Below are 14623 nucleotides of genomic sequence, written 5' to 3' on the forward strand. Positions count from 1 at the left end.
CACTGCCCGAGTACTCGAATGGTCAGTACGCCCCTGCTTTATACTTAAAGCGGAGTTCCAGCTGAAAAAAAAAAAAGTCAACAGGTACAAAAACTGTAGCTGCTGACTTTTAAAATACAGACACTTACCTGTCCCTCGGTCCAGCTGTGTCCTCCCCACTGCTGATTTCACTGGCCGTCTTCTCTCCCCGGTGCCGGCATCTTTAGTATGGGCACCCGGCTATGACAGCTTGCGGCTTCACAGTTGGGTGCCCACTGCGCATGTGCGAGAATCACTGTGCTTTGTGAATGGCCCCGTAGTCTTCTGGGACCTGTCATGTGCCCCAGAAGATTATGGGGAGGGATGGGGGAGAACAACTTCCGCTTACGATTGCCTTAGGCGATCCCAGCGGAAGTGGGAGGGGGTACCTGTCAAACTCAGGTACCCACTCCCCCGACACTCCTCAAAGGTACCAATCCTTAATGCGGAGTAGAGGACAAAGATTTAAAGCGGAACTTCCCTTTTTCAGTGGATCTCCACTTTAAAGCCCCGTATTTTTGTATGCTATGTATCCTATATGCATCTGTTTGCCTTTAAAGATGAATGTTTAAATATATCAGCTACAAAGGATAAAAATCCACTTTTAGTACACCAAATGCTTTTGGAAGCCCAGATACTACATTGCACAAGTAATGGTGGGATCATCACTGTGCACTTTTCAGAGAGCAGGGCTCTGGGAGGGACCTAGCAGGCTCCACCCACTACAGGCTGTCTGCAGAATACTACAGGAGGGGGCGGAGACAAGACCAGTCGCACTGCACAAGAGGAGAGAGCAGCAGTGACCAGTCTTTATTGCAGGAAGCTCCTTCTCAGACACAAAGGAGCTGTTTCCTCCTGACTCCTGAATGAAACACACAGAAGACACTGAGATGAAATCAAGAATACACATGGCTTTTGTGTATAGACAATGTTTGTTAGCCTGACTACAGCCTGACTACAGTTCAGCTTTAACCCCTTCCTAACCAGCCCTTTTCTTCCCTTTTACCGGGTCTCTATGCCGGGAGGGAGTGGGAAGGACTGCTCGATCATGTGACCACTGTGATTGGCTGTCACGGTGGTAGCATGATTGGTAGCTGATCCTGCCAACTTCTGTTCATTACTAGAGACTATAAGCTATCTATGGCATCTTGGTCAGCATGCGGTCAGCACAAACCTCAGCCGTACATGGATGCATATGTGTGGTGTGTGCGTTAAAGCCCACCCTCTTTACCGCCACACATATGTGTTACATGGGTGACAACAGGTTAAATAAGGTAGTACATGCAGATGAAAAAATAAAAAAAATATTTATTATAAAAAAAGTAAAGTATAAAAAGTATTTTAAAGTTTATGAAACACAGATTTCAAACATTTAGCTTCAAAATGAAATAACTGCTTGCATGCATATATTTTCACTTGGAGTTTCTATGTACACAGGGATACTGTGGTCAGCGGTAGAGTAAGAATAAAATGTGGAATAGGAGAGAATCCAGCAAATTATAGTTCGGTTGTCCATCTCTATCCTTGATGTCAGTCCACCAAAACACCTCTGTCCTTGAGGTCAGTCTACCAAGACATCTATGTTCTTGAGGTCAGTCTACCAAGACATCTCTATCCTTGATGTCAGTCCACCAAAACATCTCTGTCCTTGAGGTCAGTCTACCAAGACATCTATGTTCTTGAGGTCAGTCTACCAAGACATCTCTGTCCTTAAGGTAAGTCCACCAAAAAATCTCTATCCTTGAGGACAGTCTACCAAAACATCTCTGTCCTTGAGGTCAGTCCACCAAGACATCTCTGTTCTTGAGGTCAGTTTACCAAGACATCTCTGTTCTTGAGGTCAGTCTACCAAGACATCTCTGTCCTTGAGGTAAGTCCACCAAAAAATCTCTGTCCTAGAGGACAGTCCACCAAAACATCTCTGTCCTTGAGGTCAGTCCACCAAAACATCTCTGTCCTTGAGGTCAGTCCACCAAGACATCTCTGTTCTTGAGGTCAGTCCACCAAGACATCTCTGTTCTTGAGGTCAGTTTACCAAGACATCTCTGTCCTTGAGGTAAGTCCACCAAAACATCTCTGTCCTTTCAGTCAGTCCACCAAAACATCTCTGTCCTTGAGGTCAGTCCACCAAGACATCTCTGTTCTTGAGGTCAGTCTACCAGAACATCTCTGTACTTCAGGTCAGTCCACCAACACATCTGTATTCTTCAGGTCAATCCACCAAAACATCTCTGTCCTTGAGGTCAGTCTACCAAGACATCTCTGTATTTCAGGTCAGTCCACCAACACATCTGTATTCTTCAGGTCAATCCACCAAGACATCTCTGTTCTTCAGATCAGCCCACCAAGACATCTCAGTTCTTGGTAAATACCATTGTGTCACATAAACCTCCAACTCTGGAGGTAAGACCTCTACACCTGTGTTTCCAGCTGCACCTCTGGCCACAGATTTGTATTTTAGCTGGTCCTGCTCTCCTTAATGGATTTATTTTACAATATGGAACATGCAGGAGCAATGGCAGCAGTTGTGGGAACTACAGTGGGGAAACCTTCTTAGGGGAGTCAATAACAAGCCAATGTATGATTTTGTGCAGGATCATCAACACATAAATGGAACACAGATTTGTAAAACTTTACCTCTAAGGGTAACTGCAAATCTCCAGCAAGTATAGACTAATGGTGTTAATAGGAGGTGATTAGAGCATACAGTTGGCACTCACCACCTTCCCTCTGTTCCACCTTTGAAGTGAATTGTATATAGCACTGACCCATTACAGAAGTCATTCACAGCTGTTCCTACCCCGGGGGGCCAACAATCTAATGTCCCCGCTGCAGTCAGATGAACACACATTTTAGGGCTAATTTTGGTGAAAGCCAATCCTTGTTTTTGATTAGTAGCAGGATAACGGAGCGTTTAGGAATACCCACTTGCCGTTTGGACGATTTACCCCCCTTCATGACCAGGCCATTTTTGTGCTATACGTCACTGAACTACTTTAACTGACAATTGCACGGTCATGCAACATTGTGCACAATGAAATTTATATCATTTTTTTCACACAAATAGAGCTTTCTTTCGGTGGTGTTTGATTATAATCACTGGGTTTTTTAATATTTTGTGCTATAAATGAAAATACCGAAAATAAACAAAGTATAAAAAAAAGTTTTTACTTTTTGCTATAAAACATATCCAATTAAAAAAATAAATAACATTTCTTCATAAATTTAGGCCAAAATGTATTCTGCTACATGTCTTTGGTAAAAATAAAATTCTAACAAGTACATATTAATTGGTTTGCGTGAAAGTTATAGCGTTTAAAAATGGAGGTATTTATACTGGAATTTTTATTTATTTTATCCTAGTAATAGTGGCGATCAGCGACCTAATGCGGGACTGTGATAGTGCGGTGGCCATTCTGACACTAACTAGGGCAGCACAGTGGCTAAATGGTTAGCACTTCCGCCTGGCAGCACTAGGGTTGTTGATTCAAATCCCAGCCACGGCACCACCTGCCTGGAGTTTGCATGTTCTCCCTGTGCCTGTGTGGGTTTTTTCCGGGTACTTCGGTTTCCTCCCACACTCCAAAGACATGCTGGTAGGTTAATTGGCTCCTGTCTAAATTGTCCCTAGTATGTCTATCTATGAATGTGAGTTAGGGACCTTAGATTGTACACCCCTTGAGGGTTAGGGACTGATGTGAATGTACAATATATATATGTATGTAAAGTGCTGCGTAAATTGACAGCGTTATATAAGTACCTGAAACAAATAAATAACTGACACTAGGTGGGAAATGACATCTCCAGTGACACTAATACAGTGATCAGTGCTAATAAAAAGCACTGACACTGGGCAGGAAGGCCACATCTGGGGTGATCAAAGAGTTAAAGAAGAAATCCAGGCAAATTTTTTATTTTCCAATGCAGTTAAATGCTTGTTTTTGTCTAGGGGCCCGGAAAGTAGAGATATACTTACCTAATCCACTTATCCTCTGAGCACAATGGGCCCCACCGCTCCCTAGCGGTCTTGTGAATGGGATGTTCTTGACATCATCATGCCCATAGAACGTGCGGACAGCAGGAACAGTCCACCGCTGGACATGGGGGAGCACAGTTTTCCAGAGGATTGGAGTACAGGGTAAGTACATCTTTTCCCTGAGCCCCTAGACAAAACGAGCACTGAACCCATGCGGTGCGGGCACAGCCCCACTGCATTAGGAAAAAAAAAATTAGCTGGAGATCAGCATTAACTGGGTACTAGGGAGTGATTAAACTGTGTACTGTTTAGTTTTTTTTTACTGGGGACATGCTGGCTTTTATCTGTCTGCTTTGCAAGTCTTCATCCCTGCTGACGGGAGAGAGATCTGTATTGTTTACACTCACAGATCTCTCTCCTGTCAGCTGCACCACCGTTCACCGAGTCCCAGCCATGAAATGCTGGCCAGTACACGGTGATTGACACCTATGGGAGCCAATGATAGTGTGGGTATCACACAAACACATATATATATATATATATATACACACATACACACATGTGTGATTTTGCGCAGAGCGGCTGCGCTGTAGCAGTAAAACTGCTATAGGGAGGTCGGTAAGTGGATGTATTGTACAAACGCCAGGTTGTAAGACCTTAGTGATAAATATAAAATCACTTAAAAAAACCAAATATCTTGACTTGCTGGAGGTTTGTTAATTTCCCTTAAGTGGAAACCTGTCATGAAGAAAATTAATGGTTTGTCATTGCAAACTTCTGGAAATGCTGGTTGCCTGATTGTCTCTGGCCATAATTCTGAATCTCTTCTCTGGAACAAGGGTGCAGAATCTGCAGTCAGAACTCTTTGTACTTGTTCAAGGTAAGTGACCCAGCTTTTAAAGGGTTAGTTAACAAAAACTGCATAAAAAGTGCTAGCAATGAGGAGGAATAGTGGGACACCATTTCTTGGAGTTTTTCAGCCAGGATTACATTAGGGGGCCTGCACAGTTTGTTTTTTCTACATAGGCAATTTTTTTTGGTAAATGTGAACTATCCCTTTAAGCTATAGGAGCTGCAAGACAGCCAGGCAACTAGCAATTTCAGAGGTGGACCATCAGTGATAGCCTTTGTGAATCTTTTATCACAGGTTTCTATGAAGGAGGATACAAGTTTATGAGTTAATACATTCTGATAATCTACATATCCCTTAAGATCAGGCACTGCAACATGCTGATATCACATGACAAAGACATGGGGTAATAATGTCATTAAAAACAACTGACCACATACATTATTTACAGAAATATCTGGCAGTGTTCAGCTTTTTGTACAGTGTTATATATACAGTTCATGGTCCTGGCAAACATCTACAGTTTGCTGGAGGCTAAAGTCACCCCAAAATTATATTTTAGTTATGGATGCACAATGTGGGTCAAAATAACTTCTTTCTTCACCTTAAAAAAAACAAAAAAAAAAACAGTTAAGCTTCTTTAACCCCCAAACGTAATGTGAGCTAAAACGAGTGCCTACTTACCTCTTTATGACGCCCATGGCCTCCTCTCCTATTTACAGCCTCTTACCATAAATCATCTTCAGTGCTGACCACAGCTACGGACTATGTCCCTATAGATTGGAAAGGAACTGCACCCCCAGCATCTCTAGTTTAGTATGTCCCATTCAAGTCTAGTTAGTGCACAGATGTAGCTAGTGAAGAATATTTGTGCACAGAGGTTATTGCCATCAGGAAAGGTAAATAGTCACCTTTGGTGGGTGTGGGAAGTGTTCTAGCTCACATTAGGTTAGGGAGCTAAATAGGGTGGGACACATTTTTTGAAGGTGAAGCTATTTTCTAAAGATAACCTGCTGCATTTTGTAAGCCAAGGAGAAAACAGGAAAATAAAGACCCCTTTGTATTGGTGAAGCAGGTAGGTGGAGCCTTAGATGTGTGGCTGCCAGAAGATATAAGGCACCAGGAAAGGCTACATCCACAACTAAAGATCCTGGTATGAGCCACCTGACCTGTTACTGTCCTCCAGTGTTGTGGTTCTCTTTCCCTTTTACTTCATTGTCATAGTTCGATCTTTCTCAGTTAAGGAAAACTTTTTCTGGGCCACATGTAAGTCTACATGTTCTACCAGGAGGACCAATTACTAGCACTGAGAGTAAACAGGGGCAGGAAATTGACTACAGAAGCTGTTCTGGTAAATGTTCGGTGAGGGAGGAGGACTTTCCTCTCCAGATTCAGACATCATAAGGTAGGCATATTTCAGAGGCTGGCGAGGGGGAATTGAGCGGGTTCTGGGGGTTAAAAGTCCATCACATGTCTCTAAAACTGTGTACTCAAAACTGGATGCGGGGCTGTGCTTCCCCTCCTCTGAATGTAGAGAGTCCTCTCTGAGAATGGTCCTACAGCTAGGTAGACCTTTTATTGTCATTATCTCAGTGCCATATGTGGCTGGCTCCTCTGCAGTAGTCAGCTGCCTGATCTCCTCTGGCTCCATTGGACTTTCTTCTGTCTCTTGTGGCTTTCCCTCTCTCCTGATGATCTTCCCATCATCTGCTGGGATAGACTGAGCTCTCAGTACATCGTCTTGTCTTTGAGATACCATGCGTGACATCAAAGGGGGTAAAATATTCTCATCCAAAGCAACATAACTGTCTTTTGGTGGTAGTGGTACAGGAAGCAAGAGGGATTGAGGAGCATTGGGAGATTCTGATAATACTTCCAGTGTCGTGATGGGACCTTCATGAAAAATATTTCTTGAGATCCACATAAGGTATGAGTCCGTATGGCCTAGCCATGTCTGCAAATGAATAACAGGTCAAAAGCCTAGTTAATATCTAAATGAACAAAGCAAAGAACATTCACCTTAATTAATCAACGTTTCTTAAGAAAACATTTATTGATTCTCAAGGATCAATCTGCTTCAGGGGTGGACTGACCATTTGGAAACTCAGGCATTGCCCGAGGGCCCAGGGTTAGTAGGGGGCCCCATAAAATGCCCCTGGTACCTTTTTCATAGGCTTTTTTGAGTTTGGGCAAGCACAGAGGGGCCCCATGATCCCCTTTTGCCCGGGGGCCCCATGAGTTGTCAGTCCGCCCCTGATCTGCTTCTTTAACTCTCCCATACTGTTTGTTAAGAGTATAAAGCACAGTAATTCCTGCTTTTGATACCTTCATAATAAAGGTTTTACTTATAACACTCCATGGCATGGTTACCTTGAAATTCCCTTTATGGGTGGAATAAAGTTCCTTAAAGTGGTGTTCCGGAGTTGGGATATCTGGCCACATCTTACTCTTGAGGAAACTAGGAGGACAGACATGAGTCAGTGATGTATTATACAGCATGCAGTTATCATACACTACTTCTTCAATGGTTTCATTTACCTTTTTTGATAAACAACCACCACGCAGATGGCAGTTAGTACCACAGCGCCGGCAAAAATAAACAACACGATGTGAATCTGATCAAACCCTTGAAAAATAATCCAAAATTAATAATTAGTCATTTGGTTAGTCTTTTTTTTTTAATTTAAGGTATGCAAAACAACATAACAGCATGGCATGACAGACCATGTACAACAACCTCTGACAGCATAGATATGTGAATCCCAAACAAACATAGTAGGGGAAGTCTAATCTAGAGTAGACAAGGCTCCAGGACAAAGAAAGGCAATGTCATTAGCTTTATACATTAAGGATCTTTGCTTTACGGATAGGCATAACCTGTATTGTGGTGGGAGGATAATAGGAAACATGGCCGACATGTACATACCAAGGAGATGGAACAGGAAGACAGGCACAGGGCCACAATGAGGTGGAAAATAAAATGTCCTGTCCTCCAGGCCGTAGCACCTAGCAGTTGAAGCTTCCCGGGGAAGGTTTTCTAGATTTTGGAGGGGGAAGATAGACTCTCTAAGTGAAAGAAAGAAGAAGAAAGAAAACAAAAATGTCCTGTCCTCCAGGCCGTAGCACCTAGCAGTTGAAGCATACCGGGAAGGTTTTCAGATTTTGGAGGGGGAGGATAGACTCCCTAAGTGAAAGAAAGAAGAAGAAAGAAAAAATGAGGGGGGTGGGAGAGGGAAAGCAAAGAATGTGAGCTTCGGCAGAGTTGACGGTGTAAGAAGTCAATCTCTTCCAGAGGAATAATCTCGATTTAGGAGTAGGTCAAGTACTCATCTGAGAAATAGAACATGTCCCAATATCGCCAGCGTGTATTATGTTCCTCTGTTTTGTCTCGGAGGGCAGCAGTAAGTTGTTCCATCTGCAGGGTATGCATGCCCTAGCTGCATTCAGGAGATGTTTGGTCAAGTTAAGGAGCACTGCAGCTGGGTTATCCATGAGGGAGATATCTGTAAGTTAATGAACTATCTGCAGGACTTTTTGCCAAAAAAGAGCTTCTTACAATCCCAGAAGATATGAAGTAGAATGCCTTCCTGATAACCTTATTGCCAGCATAATGGACTATGTCCAGGAAATATGGACACTAGGGTTGGAGTCCACTACCAATGCGTCAAGATTTTGTAGGTGTTTTCCTGGTATTTACTGCAGAGGGAGGACTTGTGAGCAAATAGAAGTACCCGGGACTTTTGGTCTTCCAACAACGTGGTGTTAAGATGTCTCTCCCAAGGAGGATCATGTTGAGATATAGTTGCAAGTAGAATACCATAGGATATAGAAAGGGATTTTCTCAAGGGTTCCTGTCTTAGACATAAGCACTCAAAAGAAGAGGGTTGTCTGAGAAACAGGCATGGTGTGGGAGAGACATGGTGTCGCAGAAAGTGGGACGGTTGCAGGATTTTCCATTTACTCAAGGCAGATGAGCTGAGGGTATTAAATAGGACTGAGGGGTGAACCTATCCTAAAGAACCAAGAAAGGTAAAGGCTCTGACCAGGTTTAGGTCCAGGTGTAGTTGGAAGGCCCTGTCAGAGAGACCGGGATGAAATCTGGGTGGCCGATATTAGATGTCAGTGGAGCTAGGAAACTAGATATCTTGGCAATCCTGTAATATCCATGGAGTTCCAGTAGAGTGGATTCGATTAATGGGTGTGGAGAAGGATATCTGTAGAAAAGGACTCCAGCCCTGGTTAGTCTTTTTTGTCTTCACTACAACATACCTGTTTTGGGTATGCATATCAAAAGCTAAAATAAAGCCCAACTCCAGCAAATCTTGGATCTATCCAAGCTTGGATAGACTTGGGGAGGGTTATAACCTCTGTCAAGTTTTTATTTGTGTCTATGTCCCTGTTTAGGAGGAGTTGGACTTACATGAGGATGCAACTTTATTCCCCTTCCTAAGTGTTCTGTGGCTCATTATGCATGTGTTGACTATTTGCTTCAAAGATAGAGGTCTGGCTTAACCCTAGTGTCTCATTCTGTAAACTATGCTGCATTTGAAATACTTAGGACTACCCCACTCCTTACACTGTGATAAAAATTACATATTTTGGTCTACACCACCCCATACATTGTGCTGTACGTGACATATTCTGGTTTATCCCACTCCATACACTGTGCTGTACGTGACATATTCTGGTCTATCCCACTCTATACATTGTGCTGTACGTGACATATTCTGGTCTATCCCACTCCATACACTGTGCTGTAGGTGATCAACTTTGGACTGACCCTCTCCATACACTGCTGTACATTACATACTTTGGACTACCCCACCCCATACACTGTGATGTAAGTGATGAACTCTGGACTCCCCCACTCCAAACACTGCTCTAAGCTCAACTCTACACACTGTAATGAAAGTGACATACACCGAACTGCTGAAATTCATACTTTGTGCTGCACATGACATCTTCTGGACTGCCCTACCCTTTACACTTTGCTATCAGTGTCATAATCTGGACTACCCCAATTCACACACTGCTTAGCTGCGGCCCTATGGCTCCATTCACACACTGCGTTTAGCAACGTTTTCATACCATACGGTTTTATACATTTAGGAAGAATAAAAATTACAGCATCCAAGAGCGATGTACCACAGCATAAATGCAGTTAGTCGCAATACAAAGAAAAAATAAACAGTTGCTATAGAAAAGGCAAGAATTTACTACACAACCAAATGTAAACGCACGTAATTGCAGATAAATGCAATGAACAAATGCCAGTGATCTCTGTGCCAGAAGTGTTATCATTTCAAAATTTAAAAAAAACATGCATTTACAAGCGGTAGAACAACCGCCCGTGTGAAAGAGGCCTAAGTGTTATGTGTGAGGGGAATGACTTTTGATGGTGGGGGGACCTCTGTGTCAGCTCCCCATGTTCCCTTCATTATGTTTAACCCACCCTGTGCCTGTTAAGGGGTACAGGGTGGGAATGTCTATTGTGTATCGGTGTGGGGATGGTCCATTGTTCACTGCCATGTGGTTGATCATTGTTCTCTGCCATGTGCTGCATCCCATTGTTCTGTGTCTTGGTTGGGTGGGGGGTGTTTCCTGCAGCCCTTCCCACTGATGGGGCGGGCTGCTGATGTGTTTCCTGTTCCTGGTTGTATTTCCCCGCCATATGTATATATCTTGTGTGTCAGCGGGTGTGGTCCGTGGATTTGTGTTCGGACAGGGAAGCGGGAGTCTAACGGAAATACCCAAGTGCAGTCTGGGTCCGGTTCCATTACATTATGCTTTGGATTGTTCCACTCCATACAATGTACTGTAAGTGTTATACTCTGTAGGACTACCCTATTCCACATACTGTGGGGGAGATTTACTAAAACTGGAGCACTAAGATACTTCTTACCGTTCTTTTAAATTCTGGCCATGTATACTGAGTCTTGTAGTTGTGTGAATCAAAGGATTGCTGCTTGTAGTTCTTTTCTTGAGGTATCAATCCTGATTTTCCTTCTTTGACTCTCTGGTCAAGATTTACTAAAACTAGTGCACTCGGAATCTGGTGCAGCTGTGTATGGTAGCCAATCAGCTTCTAACTTCAGCTTGTTCAATTAATGTTTGACAATAAAACCTGGAAGCTGATTGGTTTCTGTGAACAGCTGCACCAGATTTTGCACCACGCAGTTTTAGTAAATAACCCCCACTGTGCTGTAAGTGTTATATTTTGGACTGCTCCACTCCATACACTACGCTGCGCAGGATCGTCGGCATGCAACCTCTACGGGTTGACACCGGACCCGCTACAAGAAAAGGTAAGTTGTAATGAAAGCCGACAACCCCCGCAGGATGGATCGGATCCATCCTGCGGGGATCTTCGGCTTGCATTACAACTTACCTTTTTGTGGAGCGGGTCCAGTGTCACCCTGTGCGATCGGTGTCACCCGGTGCAGAGCGCACCCCCCGCACCTGCCTCGGGACGCCACTGGCTGCGGGAATGCACATGGTTTTGTGTTCGTGAACCTAGCCTTAGAACACACAGAAGGGGATTAGAGAAATGTGGACCGTGTATTTGGACAAACTCACCACTGGATGTATGATAAGTAGTGACGACCCAAGCACTCCAATACCCATCGTGAGGGCTGTCTGCTCTCATTCTCACGTTGATTGTATACTCAGTATCTCTTTGAATGTCATCAAGGAAAATCGGCACCAAACCATCCTCTGAATCCACCTAAAATGTAGAAATGATACTGTCTGTAACATACCAATTCACAGGCTGTGTAGATGGATACCAAAATGTACTGCTAGATATGGTGCTTGAGTGCAACTTGCTTTAGTAAATTGCTTTTAACAGAATAATGGGATGGATTTACTGAAAGCAAACAGATTGTGCACTTTGCAAGTGCAGTTGCTCCTGAGCTTAGTAAATGAGGGGAAGCTCAGCTGACCTCCATCCTGCAATCATGTACAAGCAAAAATGCTGTTTTTTTTATTTTCTTATTATACTAAAGTTCTGGAGCAGCTGTCCTGGCATCGTGAAAAAGAGAGGAAGGTGCCTCTAAGTGCAGTATTGACAATTTATTCAGTAAACAATGGAAAATGTGCACTTACAAGATAAATGGTTAAAAAGACTGATCGTGTGGTAATTAGATCCAGGTGGGACATCCAGCCGTCCAGCAGCAGACTATGCCTATAGGATCAGGAAGTAGAGTCCAGGGCTGAAGAAGGAGCCTATTGAGCATGCTCCGAAATGCATTACCGCCCCCTTCACCTGCTACATCTGACTCTGCTCTCCAAGCTTCAATTTTTGATGCACAGGCACATCTTGGACTCTACTTCCTGATCCTATAGGTATAGTTTGCTGCTGGATGGCTGGATGTCCCACCTGGATCCAATTACCACACAATGAGTCTTTTTAACTGTTTATCTTGTCAGTGCAAATTTTCCTTTGTTTACTGAATAAATTGTTAATACTGCACTTAGAGGCGCCTTCCTCTCTTTTTCTTGTTACTGCATTAGAGCCTTGCTTCCACTCTAAGAAGAGCTGCCTCAGTGTTACTGCTCCCATCCATCCATCCATCCATCCCTGATATCCATCTGGTACCTTTATCCTACAGCTACAGAGGTTGGGCTCCAACAAGCGCGCCCTATACAATATACATGTCCTCGCATAGTGCACAGGCTATTTGTCTTTAGTAAATCAACCCCAATGCAAGGTTTATATATGTAATAGAGCAACGGCAACCCAAAACTTGTCTAGTGCAGGGTCAGCTTCTTTTATAGACCTAACCATTGCTTTTGACAACATCCCAATTACAACCATAGCAATTAGATGATTGAGGCATGAATTGGACAAATGTTTCCACATCTGACACAATCTTATGTACAGTATGTGGATGCCAACAATCTTGAAGGACAGACTAGCGAGTGGACAAAAAACCTTGTTTAACCTCTTGGCGCCGGCCGAACGCAAATGTGCGGCCTCCCGGTGTCTGGCCCTAGACGCCGAGCGGCCGCACATTTGCGTTCTATTAAAAAAGAAAACATGTGCTGAGAGCGTGCGCCCTGCGCGCTCCCAGCACACGTCCAGTATTCACAGAAAGGTCCCAATCTCCATTTTCGATCAGCACCTTTCCCGATCATGTGACCACCGTGACAGCGTGTCACGGTGGTCACATGACCCTAAACCCCACCCCGCCTCCTGGCTTCTGAAACCCTTAAACCAAGGGGTTAAGCAGGAACTATACTACATCTGAGCACCAAAAACTAGTGGTGCACCAAAATAAAAATTCTGGTGCCGAAACCGATACCGAAAATTCAGAATTCATGTGGCCGGAAACCGAACTGAAACCGAAATGTCTGCGTATGTGGGGGTGGGGAGGCTCCAATTTTTTTTTTCCTACTTTCATGTATATTTTTATTTTTTTAACTTATGATTTTATAGCTATCACATAGGGGACCAATAGTCCCCTATGTGATAGCATATGAGTGACAAACCTCTTTGTAGGGAGGAGGGGGTTGGGAGCAGTGTGTGCAAGGAGGGGGCAGTATGTGAAAGGAGGGGGTGGGGAGCAGTGTATACAGTGAGGGAGCAGTGTATACAGAGAGGCTCCCTCACTGGCTATCACTACATGTCGGCGCTGATTTTTAAATGCAATTGCCGGCTTTTTTTTTTTTTTCACTATAGCGCACAGAGTTAGCTGTCACTTTACCTGGAGCTAAAGGAAACTTTGTTTCTTTTATCTCAGAAAAGAAACTAAAAGGAAACATTGTTTCTTTTAAATCCAGGAAATAAACTGAAAAGGAAACTTTGTTTCTTTTAAATCCAGGAAATGAACTAAAAGGAAACGTTTCTTTTTGCTGGGGGAAAGTGACAGCTGACTCTCTGAGCTATAGCGAAGGAAAAAAAAGCCAGTAATTACATTTAAAAACCGGCACTGACCTATAGTTACAGCCAGTCACTGTATACACAGCTCTTCTCCTGCCTTTCTCCGCCGCTCCGCCCCCCCCCCCCATCTGCAGTACACACAGTCCCCTGTATCGGCACCTGTATCGGCTACATTCTTCCTATCTGCAGAATGCCGATAGGGCTATTTTCGGCCGATATGTTTCAGTGGCTGAAATTTTCGATGCATCCCTACCAAAAACCCTATTTATGTAATTTTTATTATTCAAAGCAAATGCACCCATCCATCCATGTTTCCATGCTGTATGTTGAGAAATCACTTTGAAATAGGGAGTAAGGGCAGTTGATTCATGTAGCCTTTACTTCATGGAATCAGTCTGCCCTTAGTTCAAACATGCAGGCAGGAGTGTGTACATAGCTGCGAAAACCCCTCATCACCCCTTACCTGAGCAAACATCATTTGCCTAGGCATGGAAACCAGGAAGTAACTGAAGAAATATACCAAAAAAGTTTGAAACAAGTAAATATGATATACATTCCTATCTATTTATTAATGCTAGCAGCGTAAGGATTAAAAATAGTCAATTTTGATCATGAGAGTGAAGTTCCACTTTAAGGTAACACTAAGGATTCATTTATACATGCGGCAAGAACTGAAGCTCCATGCTCGGATCACTTTTTAAAGGCGTTTGCCAGATGGTGAGGAGGCAGTATGTCACCTCTTCATTACCTGTTTTGACCCCCTAAATGCCGCACTACCATGGCACAACCGCATGCATTTCTTGCTGTTGTGGAGCGGTTGCAGCTTGGCCCATTTGACATAAATAAGTTGCGTGCAGCGGACCTGGAGTTGCAGTGGGTACTACACTGATTTCCAGCT

At 43.6% G+C, this 14623-nt stretch overlaps 1 protein-coding gene across 2 annotated transcripts in view; it reads right to left on the reverse strand.

Annotated features, from left to right (window-relative positions):
• Positions 1-1306: 1306 nt before the first annotated feature.
• EPOR (erythropoietin receptor) overlaps positions 1307-14623 on the reverse strand; it is a 32991-nt gene continuing 19674 nt past the window's right edge. The window contains exons 5-9 of one of the 2 annotated variants that reach the window (XR_016314816.1): positions 11421-11568; positions 7383-7470; positions 7215-7302; positions 5529-6798; positions 1307-5448 (exon numbers count right to left, since the gene is read on the reverse strand). Coding sequence is in view for 1 of the 2 variants with exons in the window: in XM_089688836.1 (XP_089544962.1) it covers positions 6145-6798; positions 7215-7302; positions 7383-7470; positions 11421-11568 (978 nt within the window). In the remaining variant the exon portion in view is untranslated. Of the gene's footprint in view, positions 6799-7214; positions 7303-7382; positions 7471-11420; positions 11569-14623 lie in introns of both variants that reach the window. The other variant, XM_089688836.1, reaches the window with a different exon arrangement.

The sequence above is a fragment of the Staurois parvus genome, unplaced genomic scaffold (genome assembly GCF_062004578.1).
Source record: "Staurois parvus isolate SC_StPar_1 unplaced genomic scaffold, SC_StPar_1.0 ptg000456l, whole genome shotgun sequence".
NCBI lineage: Eukaryota > Metazoa > Chordata > Amphibia > Anura > Ranidae > Staurois > Staurois parvus.